Raw genomic sequence first — 14,311 nt, 5'->3', positions numbered from 1 at the left:
GAATTTCATTGAAAGTAAATCATGAGGCCTAGTGACGGTAGTACGATTGTCCAGATGTTTTTTACTCTAAAGTTGAATGTGCACCTCCAAGGCTCCAACCAAAAATTACCCCTCATGAAGAAGATGGGATTTTCACAGGCTTGACATTCGACCATGGATTCAAGAGCGAAAAGTTTTTCTTTCTTCACCTCACCACCTTGAGAATCTTCCTTCACCATTGCTGCAAATTACTACATTCATAAAAGTTTCTTATTAATTTCTTTCTAGAAATGAGAGGTCACGAGCTCCAAAAACTAGAAGATATACTCTCTCTGTTTCATTTATTTAGTCATGTTTGGAGAATCCAACTTTTTACAGATAGTGGTTTGATTGTGATATTTGTGCTTTTTTTTCCAATTTTATCTCCACAAATTCATAATTTAAATTTGAATGGTAACATACATATGATTAGAAAAAAGGACTATATTGAAAAGAAAAACTAAAAGGTGTTTTGACTTTTCTAACATGACAATTGTTTTATAATATTTCAAAATAAAAAGTACGACGCCTTCAATAAGATTGAGGGAGTATATAAATGCAAACTCTGCACAAAGTTCATGGTGTCGCTCACAATGATCCGTTATGACCAAACCACATCGCCTCAACTCTCAATAATTAATAAAATAAAAATAAAAATAAAAAGAGGAAACGAAAGCCTGCTTTCCAAGTATAATAGTAAAAGTTAGGAGTAAACTTGACTAGAATACAAATAATTAAAAAAATTGACTAAAATACACAAGCCTCGAATATTGAGTATGACCAAATTACAATTCCATCCAGTGGATCGAATAAGTAATAATCAGAGCCCAGAAACAGTGAGCTTCGGCCAAATCCACCAACAGCAACGAGGCCTCCCAGATGAATGAAGAATTCTGGTTTATTTCAGAACACAACTTCTGTGAGAGTCAAACTCACTTGCCTAGTGTACTGCCACATCAACACAAGCAGCTAGGAGGATTCCTGCTTTGCTTTTCGCAGTGTCACATGTCCAGGCAAAACTATCACTGAAATGGCCTATGATCTCCATCTCTAAACCCTAGCTATCCCTTCAATCGCAAGATACAGTGGTGGATTATGTTTACAAGGCAAAAATTTTACTAAATTCTTGTCACTCTTTTTTGTTTCTCTTTTGTGGTTCGGATTAGGGTGAAAGTACATTTTCTTAGAGTCCAAGATGGCTTCTTTCTTTTTTTCTTTTTTTTTACCTCCCACCTCTCCCACACCCTTTTCACCCGTAACTGGTAGATCTAGAATTAGAATTTTGAACGTGGCAGTGAGAAAAAACTCACACCCTTTCTATCAATGTCACCACACTTGCTAAATTCAGACCCTTCTTATATTCACTATTAATACTCTTACATTATCAACACTTCAAGGCGTGTATTTCGGACAAAATTGTGTGAAGGGAGGTCGAAGGAAAAGAAACTAAGATGAGCAATTTGGTTCTGATTATTTAATCATATAATGTTATTGAGATTATATCATAAACAGAATTAAGTTGCTGATCACAACAAAAAGAAGGCATAATCTCTGAGCCTTATATACATTCGAATTGCTACTAGGAATAAAATCTAACTCGCTAACTTATAAATTTTACTAACTGTTAAGATAAAACTGAGGGAAGGAAGGGTCATGTGTTGCTGGAAAAGCTCCATCTCCCTCCACAGGGTAGTTAGCAAAGCTTGATGCATCAGTAATTTGCTGGTACGGAGGTAGTATGTCTGCATGGTGACCATTAAGGGCAGCAATCTCTGCTTGGATTTTTGCTAGTTCACACTGAGCATCATTAATTTGTTGGTTCAATAATGTGATGATTCCAGCACATCCATAAACAGGATCTTTGATTCGACAATGTGCTTCATAATGGATTGAATTTGCAGCTTCAGCTCGTTGATTCACTGGAGCTTTCTGTTTAATTCATAAATGCAGCAAAGGAAACACGAAATCGTTTGTTGATTCTTTCTTGTATAATGGTAACATTCAAGCATACAAACTGAAAAAAGCATGAAGTAAACAACACTACTAGTATCGTTACAAACTTCATTACGATATCATTTCAAAGAAGTTGTGTGAAAGACATATATACGTGTGTGTGTGTGTGAAAGAAGTTGTTATGTAATTTTGCAACAGTGATGATTCCTAAATTTAACAAGGCTTTATAATAGTTCTTAACCCTATTACTAGCAAGTAGTGGGATAACTCGCAGAAATTTTTTTTATGAGACTGATATTATTCTAATCTATCTTCCCATTATCCATTACATAAGAAAAAATAGCTACGAAAGTCATTAAGATCTGTACTAATTACCTCAAGCATCTTTGCAACGTTGCTAGCACCATAGATTCTGTGAACCTCAAGAAATCTTTGAGGATTATTGGGAGGAAAATAAGGAGAGAAAATACAATCTGGAGAGCATCTTCGTCTTAAATACTTGCATGCAGCACACCTTGTTGAATTCATCATGGAGATCTCCAAAAATATATTGATATTGCTCACCAGACTATTTTTCTTCTGGAATCCAAAATATTGCTAGAATCTTCTGGATTTGCCCTACACCTCTTCTTTTTTGGAGAAGCAATCTAATAGAGATTCTCTTCAAATCACACCGCTATTTGTAATAGCTAATGGCTATAACCCTTTTTCTTTTCAAAAAATGAAGAAGTTTTAGAAGGAAAGTTACCGGTGGAGCCTTTAATATTTCTTCATAATAAAAAATGAAATTTTAGAAGGAAAGTTACCGGTGGTGGAGGTCATTTTAGGTAAGATAAAAGAATTCAAGGATTCGGTATTTAATCATTTGGGCCTGTTCAGGGCGTCACCTTATCTTCATTCAATCATGTGGGCCTCTGCTTTTGGTGTAGTAGTCAAGCTCTGGGCTTGGTCAGTTGTAGTATTCAATCACATCACATTTCTGCTCTGCTTTTCTCCTGCCAAAAAAACACATATAATTGCATGCAACAATTCTATAACTCGCTCATGGAATTTCGATAAACGAAAAAAAAAGGGAATAAAATAAAATTGAAAAATCATAGGGTTGCCAGTCGACACTAGTTGTAATAATACAATCTTTACTTTTTTGCTTTTTTTTTTTTATTTTATGATATTTTACCATCGATATCTTAATCTGGTTGGCACTCCATTCAGAGTAGCTTGTGTAACTAATAATAAATAAATTCAACGTGCATATCCCTGTAATTAATCTATCTTGTGACATTTAAACAGAAGGTCACTAAGTGCCTGAAGTCAAGAGTCAAAAATTACTTGACCTAATAAGACATGGATAATTACGAATTAGTATTGTATAGGCCACCTAAATAACAAAAAATGTATTGTATAGACCTACGTACGATGTAGGCCCGGCCCTCCCTTAATACATGTTATAATTAACACTAACGAGAAGGTAAGTCGTAGATTATCCATTAACCTACCAAGTGACAATTAAGGTTGTGTTTGGATTGCATTTTCCATAATTTTTTATGGCAAAATTACTGTAACGATTTGATGTATGTGAAGAAAAAAGATAATAGGGAAATGTGATCACGGAAAACGACGTAATTTTCTGACGGAAAATGGCAATCCAAACAAGGCCTAAATCTTAAAATCATCGGCATAACGATTAATTTATTATTTTTACTGAGTGGCGTTCTTCAAATATATATACTGAAAATAAATTGCTGACAACACACATTTCATCCGCAAGACTTGTAAAAGGCGGCTTAGATACGTCTTGTATTTTGCCAAGTGCAGTATAAAGTAATGTAATCGATACAAGTTCATGTACATGGATGATAGTATATGTACGTCAACAGATCTGTACTATTTTAAAGCCTAATCTACCATATCTAGTTCAGAGGTCTCTTTCATCTTTCATGCATGATAGAGTCGGGGTCAAAATGTGTTGAAAGAGACGGAGAGATAATTTATATTCATAAGTTTGTTTATAGGCATTGAAAATATAGTATAGTATAGTAGTACTGTATAATTTATGCCTTAGATCCACCTCATGACAATTAAGTGCATTTGGCCTGAGTTAAGTCAACTGGTGTCATACCAATTGCCAACACTAGCAAAATGCTTCAGCCACTGAGAAATGCTCTAACTGTTTAGCATTTCTTCTCATGTAATCTTCTCGTCACTTGTGTTGCAAGTTGGAATTGCAGAGTTTTCTTGTCATTTTTCAGTGAAAGGGAATGGCAATTACTTCAATATGCGGTAAGGCATCTTGTACAGGTCCTACGCAAGTTTAACACACTAATCCATCTTGTATGGGCTGTTAAATGTCCTACAAATTATTGCATTTTTTTGGCCGGGGTGGTGGTGGGGGTATATGAACATTAAAGAACCACTATACAGATTTTGATAATTATAGTGATAGCTTTTTAACTTTTTTTGTGGGGGTTTGGGGGGGGGGGGGTGTATCACTATTAGTAGCTGATGTTATAAAAGGGATCATTTCAGAAACCTCCTCTGAGGTTCCTGACAATTTCACTGAACTTCCTTGAGATTTGAAAAATTACACATACCTTCCTTGTCATTTAAAATGACAATTTTACCCTTAAATGTTTTAATGAAATTCCCTTATTTGGTATGCTTATACTTAGAATGAGTTTTAAAATTATTTTTTCATTCTTTTCCCTTCTTATTCCTTTTTTTTTTTGGTCAATAAAACAGTAGAACTACCACTATTGCTTCTAGTTTTTATTGTAACCAAATGTCGAACTAGTGATTTTTTTGATGAGTTAATTTTATATGTAATCCAATGTTTTTGCTGATCTTTGTTTTCTATTTTTTGGTACTAAAATTAGAAATTAAATCAAAAAAGAAATGACCCAAAATTACTATCAAATTATGATAATCCCACTACCCGAAAAATTTATAAAGTCTAAATGAATTATTTCAACATTTTTTTTCTATCTTATAAATCTAAATCTATAATAAAGTACCATCAAAAGTATCTTATTATGGTGATAAAATTATTATTATAATTGTTTATCAAATAGTAGGTATGGACATTAAAAATTTGGCACCTTTTTCTTATAATTGTATAGGAAAATAAATTAAAACTCATTACACGAGGGCATTTTTGGGTATTCATTTAAAAAAATTGACCAAGTCAATATTATTTTAAGATTCTGTTACTAAAACTATCAAATTGAGGGAGGTAAGTGTAAATTTTTCAAACCTCAGGGGAGCTCAATAAAATTATTAGAAACCTCAAGGGAGGTTTCTGAAATTATCCCTACTTTTTATTTGTACATTTTGCTATTTCGGTAGAACAGGTTTGACATTTAGCTAAACAGTAATCCAGCACTTCAAAGAAAAGGAAATTTAAAACCCTCCAGCTATATTGTCTTTTAGCTCGTAAATCAGGTCTTTGTTATATCTTCCTTCATTGTCCATCATCACCTAATGCACCATAAGCGTGTTAGTTTATTTCGACTTCATCAAATCTGTAATCCAATGCATATTCTAATTAATTTGTGCTGTTCCAACCGAGACCTGTTGAGAAAGCTGCATCTCATATATTACCCAATACGTGCCTTCTCTGGGTCTTCTTTGTTCACATGTTGGTCGTAAATGGTCGGTAGTTAACATTATTGACTTCAAATTTCAACCATTTCTTCTATCACAAGTTCGCAATTACGAATTCTTCCCGGAACTCAAGGGTTATGTCAGATGAAATTAGAATATGTCTGTTTAGGTGTTTATTTATCCAATATATTTTGGTCGAAACCGAAAAAGAAACATTAATCCCAGTTGTGTTCGAATATGACAATAGACTTTCTGCCAACTAACCAGTTTGGCTTCCGGCAATACTAATGCCTAAACCAGGAAGTTTTTTCTTCGCTTTGTTAAAATAAAATCCAGTTCATATGTCCGTTTTAAGGACAGATTTTTTTGTCTGATGGGACCCTACATTGCATCACAAGCCTAGTTACAATAAGATTATGTTATCCTCAAGCTGTAATGAATATTTTGGATCATGAAGCGTCGTATTTATATTAAGATGACACAACGATTAAGACATACCAAATATTCCATTACTTGTATTCCCAACCAATGAGACGTTTGTGTGACCGAACTAATTTTTTGACCTGCAAAATGAAACAAAAATGCGTCCCAAGATTGTCGTGATTTGCTGTCATCAATGGTCTAGCAAAACATCGTGATTTCCAGTAATATTATCTGTTTAATCTGTAGCCTTTCTAACACAAAAGGCCAGTTTTCTTGCCCTGAATCTGATTCCAATTTGCAAATTTCACATGTAAATTTATCACAAGACTGAAAATTTTGCGTGCAACGTCTAAACTTTTTCCATATTGACCTCCAAGAGGTAATACAAGAGATACGGTTATCTTTAATAGCTGTAAATAACTCCCAGTCATGGTTTCCCGGAAAGAGAAAAGCATGATTAATTGAGTTGAGACAAGAGCAGCTCAAGAACAACGACGGACTGACTTTTATTAATATAAAAATGTTTTCTTTTTTTTTGCTAGATGACACGGAGATGAAGGTTGATCTCTGAAGGACCAGGGGCAGGAACAGTCAACAGAAAAATCGTCCGAACTGATTTTGTGCATTTTGCACAAGATGTAACTCAATTTGCATACGATGTAATTCATTTCACACAACGTGTAACTATGGAACAAAATTTTGTGGGTCTCACATATGATGTGAAGAACGATGTATAAAATGAAATCTAAACCTTACATTTTTTTTTAATCAAATCTTGGCCATCAATCTTGCGGAACAGTTGCACTGTTCCTGCCCCATTTCCATCTCCAAATATAGAAATTATTTTATTTAAACTCTGTTAATCCAGAAAGTTCGGCATTAATTGTGCTTAGACGGCTACTCACAAGTTTATTCAACGAAGTTGTGTATTATATAACATGATTCGAGATCCCTAATCTTTCGTCAGATCCTTAGTTATCTTAGTCGTGAACTTGATCATAGGAATAAAATCTCAAAAAATGTATTCGGATTCGGGGAGAATACTTAACTATTTTTCCTGGCACGGGTAGTTCATAAATTCAGCCTTTTACATCCTTGTCAATGGAAGATCAAAGAAGGAGCAAAAGCTTTAGCTTTTCATTGTACGAACCTTCTTTCCAGTTTCACTACTTTTCCTTGCGCCTTTTTCTCGTTCCCATGCGTGCGTTCAAGTGAGATAAGTTAGTTGCAATGATAGGAAATCATATCAAGTCGATTAGGAGCATCGAATCGAGGATAAATCAGCTCATACTAAAGCTTACTGCTTCCATTTCATTTTGTATCATCAAACCTATCTTTAATGGGATTTTTTTCTCTTGAAATGACTAAGAAAAGGAATGAGGATGTGATTTTATACAACTTACACTTGGTATGCACATTTGTGTGCTTTCAAGTCCAAGCGTGCGGGCGCTTATGTGCTGGACAGTGTTGAATGATTGTAGCATGATAGAAAATAAAGGAGTCGCATCTTTAAGTCTTTAAATCAAGCCCCACAGCTTTTCTTTTCTTTGTTAGAAAAGAAGAAGAAGAAGAATGTAATCTAGGTAATTTGTTTCACAATTTTAAGGGGAAAAAAAACGATAGCATTATATTGTATCAAGAGGAACATTGATAAACTATAGTTAAGCTGAAACTGAAGGTCCCTTTTCTCTTTTCTTTTTTTTTTTTCTTTCAGAATAACTATAGTTATCAATCAAGATATAAATAACTTTTGAATTAATTATAGGATTAATTATATATACATCATCATCATTAGATATATGACAGACTCTTGACTAATGAAAGCATTTATAAATTCTTTATTTAACTATACCAGCTTGACAAATTAATCAAGGCCCGCACCATATCTAGAGGAACCCTCCTAATAATTTCCAGTCCATCATTTGGGGTAGATGATAAAGGCTCTTTTCTTTCAAAGATAACCACAAGAAAAAGCTCCAAATAATTACTCTTACATATGGTTATATTCTATTAGTAGTTGTCCCATCATCTCCATTCGAATCACAAATTCCTCAAACGTATTGGGTGCTGTCACAATCTTTTAGATCTTTCATCTTTACTATCTTTGAATCTTTGAATCAGGGAAATGCTTGATAAAGAAAGTCGAAACCATACTCACCATGATTGGTTTGAATATAAGGTGACTATCTCTTTTGAAGTACTTAACTTGTCAAAGCAACTTTTTCATTTTTCTTCTTCGGGATTGAGCTTGATCTTCTCTACCAGATGAACATGACTGGCCATACATGGAATTATTGAATTAAATAGGCCCGAACCCTTTGACTATTGTGGGATGATTGGTAACGAAGAAGGGGTGATCTTGTCCATAATTCGGTATAGGTGGACTACGAGCTGGAGTTCACATTAACGGCAATGCTGTGTTTCACTTCGAGAGAATGCATCACAAGACATTTTCTTGGAGCATTAATGCCAAAGTCATATCAAGCTATCAAAATCTCTTCATTGAAGCATAAAAAGGTCAAGTAATAATAGTACGCTGCTACTATTCTATGTCACCATCAGATGGAATTAAGTTCATTACCCTTCTGATAATGCTATAAAGTCATGTCAATTCAATCATGGAAGTTCATTTTGAAACAATCAAACTAGCTTCCCATCTTTAGACAATTATGACTTTTTTTTCTACAATCCGTTCATCGAAAATCACATGCTTTCATTCACTGGATCAAGTATATATCCAAATGATCAACAACTTTTTCCAATTAGGCATGTCATTTAGGAAAAAGAAAATGGGTAATTGAGTTAAGTGCTTTCACATGTATGCATGCATGTGTGTGTGTGTCTATATATACATATATATATATATATATACATATACATATGTGTGTATATTGTCATGTCGACCTTTTTTTCTTATACATGCAATATTTGTCTGTGAAATTTGATAGAAAATTTAAACATTTCTACATCAACTAAAATTTTCACAATTTTCTTGATTAAATTGTGTTGCAGTGAATTTGCAATTATTGCTATTCTATAGCGTGTGAAACGCTGTGATAAAGTAGCTAGGTATAGATTATGGCGGTGTGTCAAAAGGAGGGAGGAAAAAACTCCCAAAGAGTTTTAGTAAGTAACGGCGGCCAGTGTTAATGGTTAGGAAATGAACTTTTGGCCGCTAATACAATAATTCCTTCAAGAATCTCACAAACTTGAGGGTTAATTGATCCAGATAAATGCCAGTCTTGTAACAAATAACTTTTTTTGGTAGAGAAATGATAGTATTTAGAAAGTGACGAAGGAAAAGGAGAATTGGAACCCAGACTTACAGGTCTTGAATTGTGACAAATAGCTTCCTATACTAAGTCCATGCCATTATTGTCGAAAAATCCAAATAAAGTCGCGTATAAGTTTGATGTAGTATCATCAACCAAGTGATCACCGCCTACATTAAGTTTGGAAGAATAAGGTAATCAAGATATGAACAGTGCTGCGCTATATTACTTGTCAAGGATAACTGGAAAACATTCAATTTTGTGATTTGGCATTTCTTGGGATCGGACCAAATGTTTTCCTACGAGATCTTACTGCCTTTGTGTTTTTTTTTTTTTCGGTTTATCATTTGGAGATGTCTTATATAGCATGTGTTCAGTCCAGAAAGGCATGGGAGTTTTTGGGCATTACTTGGGCCGAGTTAAGTAAAGATTGTAAAATTGCTTCTTCCAATTTGTTAAAATAAAATATGCAGAACATAACAATTTATGGCGAAATGCACTAGCTAGCTGCAAGAAAATAATGAAACAAATGTAGGAATTGCAATTGCATGTAAGACTATGCTGCTGCCATATAAGCATGTTTCATCCCAGAAAAGTCACAAAATGTATGCCAAAAACCTCGGGTCCTATGTTTGTATTGGTCCTCCGTTAATATCATCCATTATCTTTCTATAATTCCAAACAAGAACGAAATAAGCAAAACAAATTTTGTCCAACAGCGCAAAGATTATCCCCTTGAAATGTTAGACATGTTCTCTTTATCTATTTTTACGTTTCAAGCGACCTATATTTATCTCCAATTTCTAGGTTTTTTATTCTAACAGAAATGGTCTAGCTTGTACAGAACAAAAAATTTCAACAAATTGTGACAAAGACCAAGCAGAAACATAACTGAGATTCGATAATTAATGCTTGTCTTTGTGGTCTCTTATATTTGACCCAGCATGCATTATGGGAGGTTTTTTTTTTTTGACAAGGGAACTTACAGTCGCTACTCGAGAGTATGCATTAGGTAAACGCTATCTCTTGTAATAGTCAGCCAATCACACGAAGGGTTAAGACACACTAGACAAGTCCTGTGCGATAGGCAGATGTCCCAAGAGAGGTTCAAACCTAGATTGATAGAAAAGCATGACACCAATTCTACCATCTCGACCAATTCAAGGGACAAATGCATTATGGGAGGTCGTCTAAACGGAATGCAAGTAATAGCATGTTCCAAAGACATTGGAAACAAATTCTGTGGGATGCACAATGTTTCTTTAAAATATATTTATTTTCTTTTTGACTAAATGAATCTGATTTTTTTTTCATCATATTTTTATTGTCATGAATTGCCCTCGGCTGAAAATATTAGACACTGCAGGCAACTCAAAAACAACGCCTGACTTATTAAACTCCTTTTGAATTTTGATACCGCCCATTTCAATAACATCTTACATGCCTGCCCCATTTCCATTGGTTGGTAGCCATACAACCCCATATTTCTAAAAGAAATTAATTACTAACTCAAATACGTCATCAGCACATAAAAAAATAATTAATTTCGCAACTAGACCGTCAATACGTATGAAATAATTTTTTATAAAAAAAGGACAAATTACGCTTTATCCCCCCATGGTTTAGCATTTTTATACATAATTCTCCTATGGTTTAAAAAGTTATGCATAACCCTCTTATGATTTAGATTAAAGTATCAAAGTAACGAAATTTACAATCCATAACGGAGTCATCTAAAATGTCAAAAATACTCCTATGAAAAGTTGAAAATTATTTATTAACCATAAAGGAGTTATGTGTATATTTTAAAAACCATAAGGGAGTTATATGGTAAAATATTAAACTATAAGGGAGTTATATGGTAAAATATAAAATCATACGAGGTTAGTGCGCCATGTATATTATGTTTATATATTTGATCACTTTAGTCATTTTAATTTTTAAACAAGGATAATTTCGATATTTTTAAAGGTTCTGTTATGAATAATCATTTCCGTTACTTTGACACTTTAATTCAAACCATAAGAGAATTATATATAACTTTTGAAACCATAGGAGGGTTATGTACAAAAACATTAAATTATAGGGGGTAAAATGTAATTTGTCCAAAAATAAAAGGAAGAGATGGGATTTAAGAAGTTGAGGAGAAGCATCATTTGAACCCATGACTTCTAATAATTCAATAACTTATACTTTTATTATTTTCTAATTTTCTAATTTCCTGTTTCTAGTTTGTTGTAAAGAGATCATGCAATTTTTTCTTCATGTTGTTTAGAAATAGCGTTTCTAAAATCATCATCACCAGCAGTTGATCAATATGTAGAAAACTCATTTCTTCTTGGTCTCGCTAAATAATTCTTCCCACTTCTCTTATATTAAGGTAAAAGGGGAAAAATCTTATCTAACCTTCCCGAATCATTATTACCATTTAGTAAATAAGACTCTTGAAAGATACAACTTAGAAATGAATTACCTGGGCAAGATAATATGAAACGTAAATCTCTCTCTTTAACACGCTGCATTTTCAAACTATAACAATTTGAATCTTAGCAAAACGAATTTCAACATAAGAGTATAGAAAATTGACTCGCCATACAAGTGGATTTAGCTGATAAGGACAGGTGATTTCCTACAAAAAGTTGAATTTTACTGTGAATGTGAGATTTTTTTTTTGGGTTGACAAGGGAACCCACAATTGTTACTTGAGAGTGCGCACCTGATAAATTCCGTTCCGTGCAATAATCTACCAATCACACAGAGGGATAAGATGGACTAGACAAGCCTTGTGCGATGAGCGGATGTTTCAGGAGAAGGTCAACCCCGAATTGATAGAAAGGCATAATACCAACGTTGTCATCTCGGCCAACTTAAGGGATTATCAATGTGAAAATTATATTAATAGGTAATCTATAAGTACTCTTCTAAGTGACTTATAGTCTCATATTCATACTTTTTCTGCCAAAAAAAAATTAACTAGCACTAACCAATTTTTAGCAATTTTTTTTTATCCATAGCACCAACCAATTTATGCGTGCTTCCAAATTTCAAGTCTAAGCAATGAATATGAGTTTCCCCAATGCATTGCACAAACATGCAATGCGGCGGCAACATCCCGCGCTCACAGCTATCCGAATTTAAGCACCAATCAGGTGTGGATCATGTCCCCGCGCGTCGGTGCATCACTCTGACCACCATTCTCCCGCGGACGGCACCATCCCACCCCTCTTGGTCTTCGTCACGCGGTCAATGGTGCCGCTATTTATCCCGTGGGGGGAACATCATCACATTTCACAAATATGGCATGGCTCAATGAGAACCCCAATGTTTTTCTTTTCTTAATATTTTTGTAACACTTCCACATTTTCAAAATTTTCAGCTGCTTCTACCACTTGATTTAGAATGTTGAAAAGTGGGTATGGTGCTTTATTGGAGTAGCAAGTGTTTAACACATGGGGAGGTTGGGTTGAGTGATAAAACAGGAGGAATTGTAAGTAGGAGATTCTTGATTCAAAACATCCTATTTATAAAAAAATAAAAAGTGTTTTACGCATCATTTTTGTCCAAATAATGGTATGTGTTAATATTTTCACCTTATTCCGATTACAAATTCCAATATAAACACGCAGCGTAATGTTTACAAATCAGAATTTATTTATCAAAATTTTGAAACAATTGGTCCTATGGTGGAATAATGACGATAAATTCACATGTAATTAGCATGTCTAAACAACTATATATAGGATTTCATCTTTCTAATAGGATCTATTTTCGAAGCAAGCAAGCAAAAGATATAGTACAACACAAAACTTTCAAATGTGAAAAGACTAATAAGGTTTGGTCCAACTGTTAAGATTGAAACCCAAAATTTAAAGATTTTGAATTCAAATCTACTGCACACAGGTTGTACAGTTTAACTATGTGAGTATTTCTGTCACTCTCTTACTCTCTGTAGATTAATTTCGTAATAATCGTGGATTGTAAGTCACTGGTATCTGTCGATCCCACCATTTGTGGACAGACTAATCAAAGCTAGTGGGGAAATGGCAATTTCCTGTTGGGTTGCAGCACGGATTGTTAGAATGCAAATGTGACTGTCCCTTTTTTAAGACACCAGCAATGTGATTTCTCATTTGAGTTTGCATCTCCATTACATAGTAGGTGGACTTTATGCAGCTGGAAAAGTTATCAGCTCCTAAACTACCCTACTTTCCACATTCTAGTTCTGGAAAAAAGTTATCGGTGACTTGTAAAATTTGACTAATATTTCCATAAGAAAAATGTTTTCGTTGAAAAGAATTACTATACCAGTAAAGGGTTTGGGTAGAAGAGAGAAACTTGACATAGATTGGTAGAAAAAGGTCAGTGTTATTGCTCCTGTCCTCTATTATAATATCTGTAGAAGGGAGAGAATTTTTGTAAAATTTCAATTCTTTTTTTGTTAATCTTCTAGATGAACATTACTAGTAATCCAAAAATCAATCTCAATAGGAATAAATCAACCCTTTGATACTTCGGTAAAATTCATGATTCATCATGCTTACAATCGTAATTCTAACTTCTGAAGGAGTAGGTGAAGACTTGATAAACATTTTCTTTTCGAGAAATATCACTTCCATTGAGGACTTTTTCCTTTTTTAATCATTAACCTTGGTGAAGGAAAATTACCCTTTAATTTAATATATTGGTACGAGAAATTTTGCACAACTGATTCCCTTCTGATGGTTGTGATGACACTAGTGACGGAGCCAGAACTTCTTCCTGTGGGGGGGCCAAAATTTTTCCTAACAGAATTATCTTAATATGTTATGTTCAAAATAATTTTCATCTATTTAAATATATGACATCTAAAATATCAAATATTAACATTAATTATAAAGGTATGTCTATTTTATAAATATACAACATAGTCATAACAAAAATTAAAATAAAAAATAACCTTTGATTAAATATTTTATAATATCACAAACTACCCAAGTTGCACATTATGATAAGATGCTCCAATATGTCACCTATGAAATATATATATATATATATATATATATATA

At 33.8% G+C, this 14,311-nt stretch overlaps 1 protein-coding gene across 1 annotated transcript; it reads right to left on the bottom strand.

The window, feature by feature from the left end:
- Positions 1-1,635: 1,635 nt before the first annotated feature.
- Positions 1,636-2,782, bottom strand: LOC113718602 (LOB domain-containing protein 23-like). The gene is made up of 2 exons (XM_027243496.2): positions 2,347-2,782; positions 1,636-1,947 (listed from the first exon to the last, which is right to left on the bottom strand). The coding sequence occupies exons 1-2, from the start codon at positions 2,500-2,502 to the stop codon at positions 1,636-1,638; spliced, it is 468 nt and encodes a 155-aa protein (XP_027099297.2). The 5' UTR covers positions 2,503-2,782.
- Positions 2,783-14,311: the final 11,529 nt, after the last annotated feature.

The sequence above is a fragment of the Coffea arabica genome, chromosome 11e (assembly GCF_036785885.1).
Source record: "Coffea arabica cultivar ET-39 chromosome 11e, Coffea Arabica ET-39 HiFi, whole genome shotgun sequence".
Lineage (NCBI taxonomy): Eukaryota > Viridiplantae > Streptophyta > Magnoliopsida > Gentianales > Rubiaceae > Coffea > Coffea arabica.
This window is presented reverse-complemented; position numbering and strand designations above follow the sequence as displayed.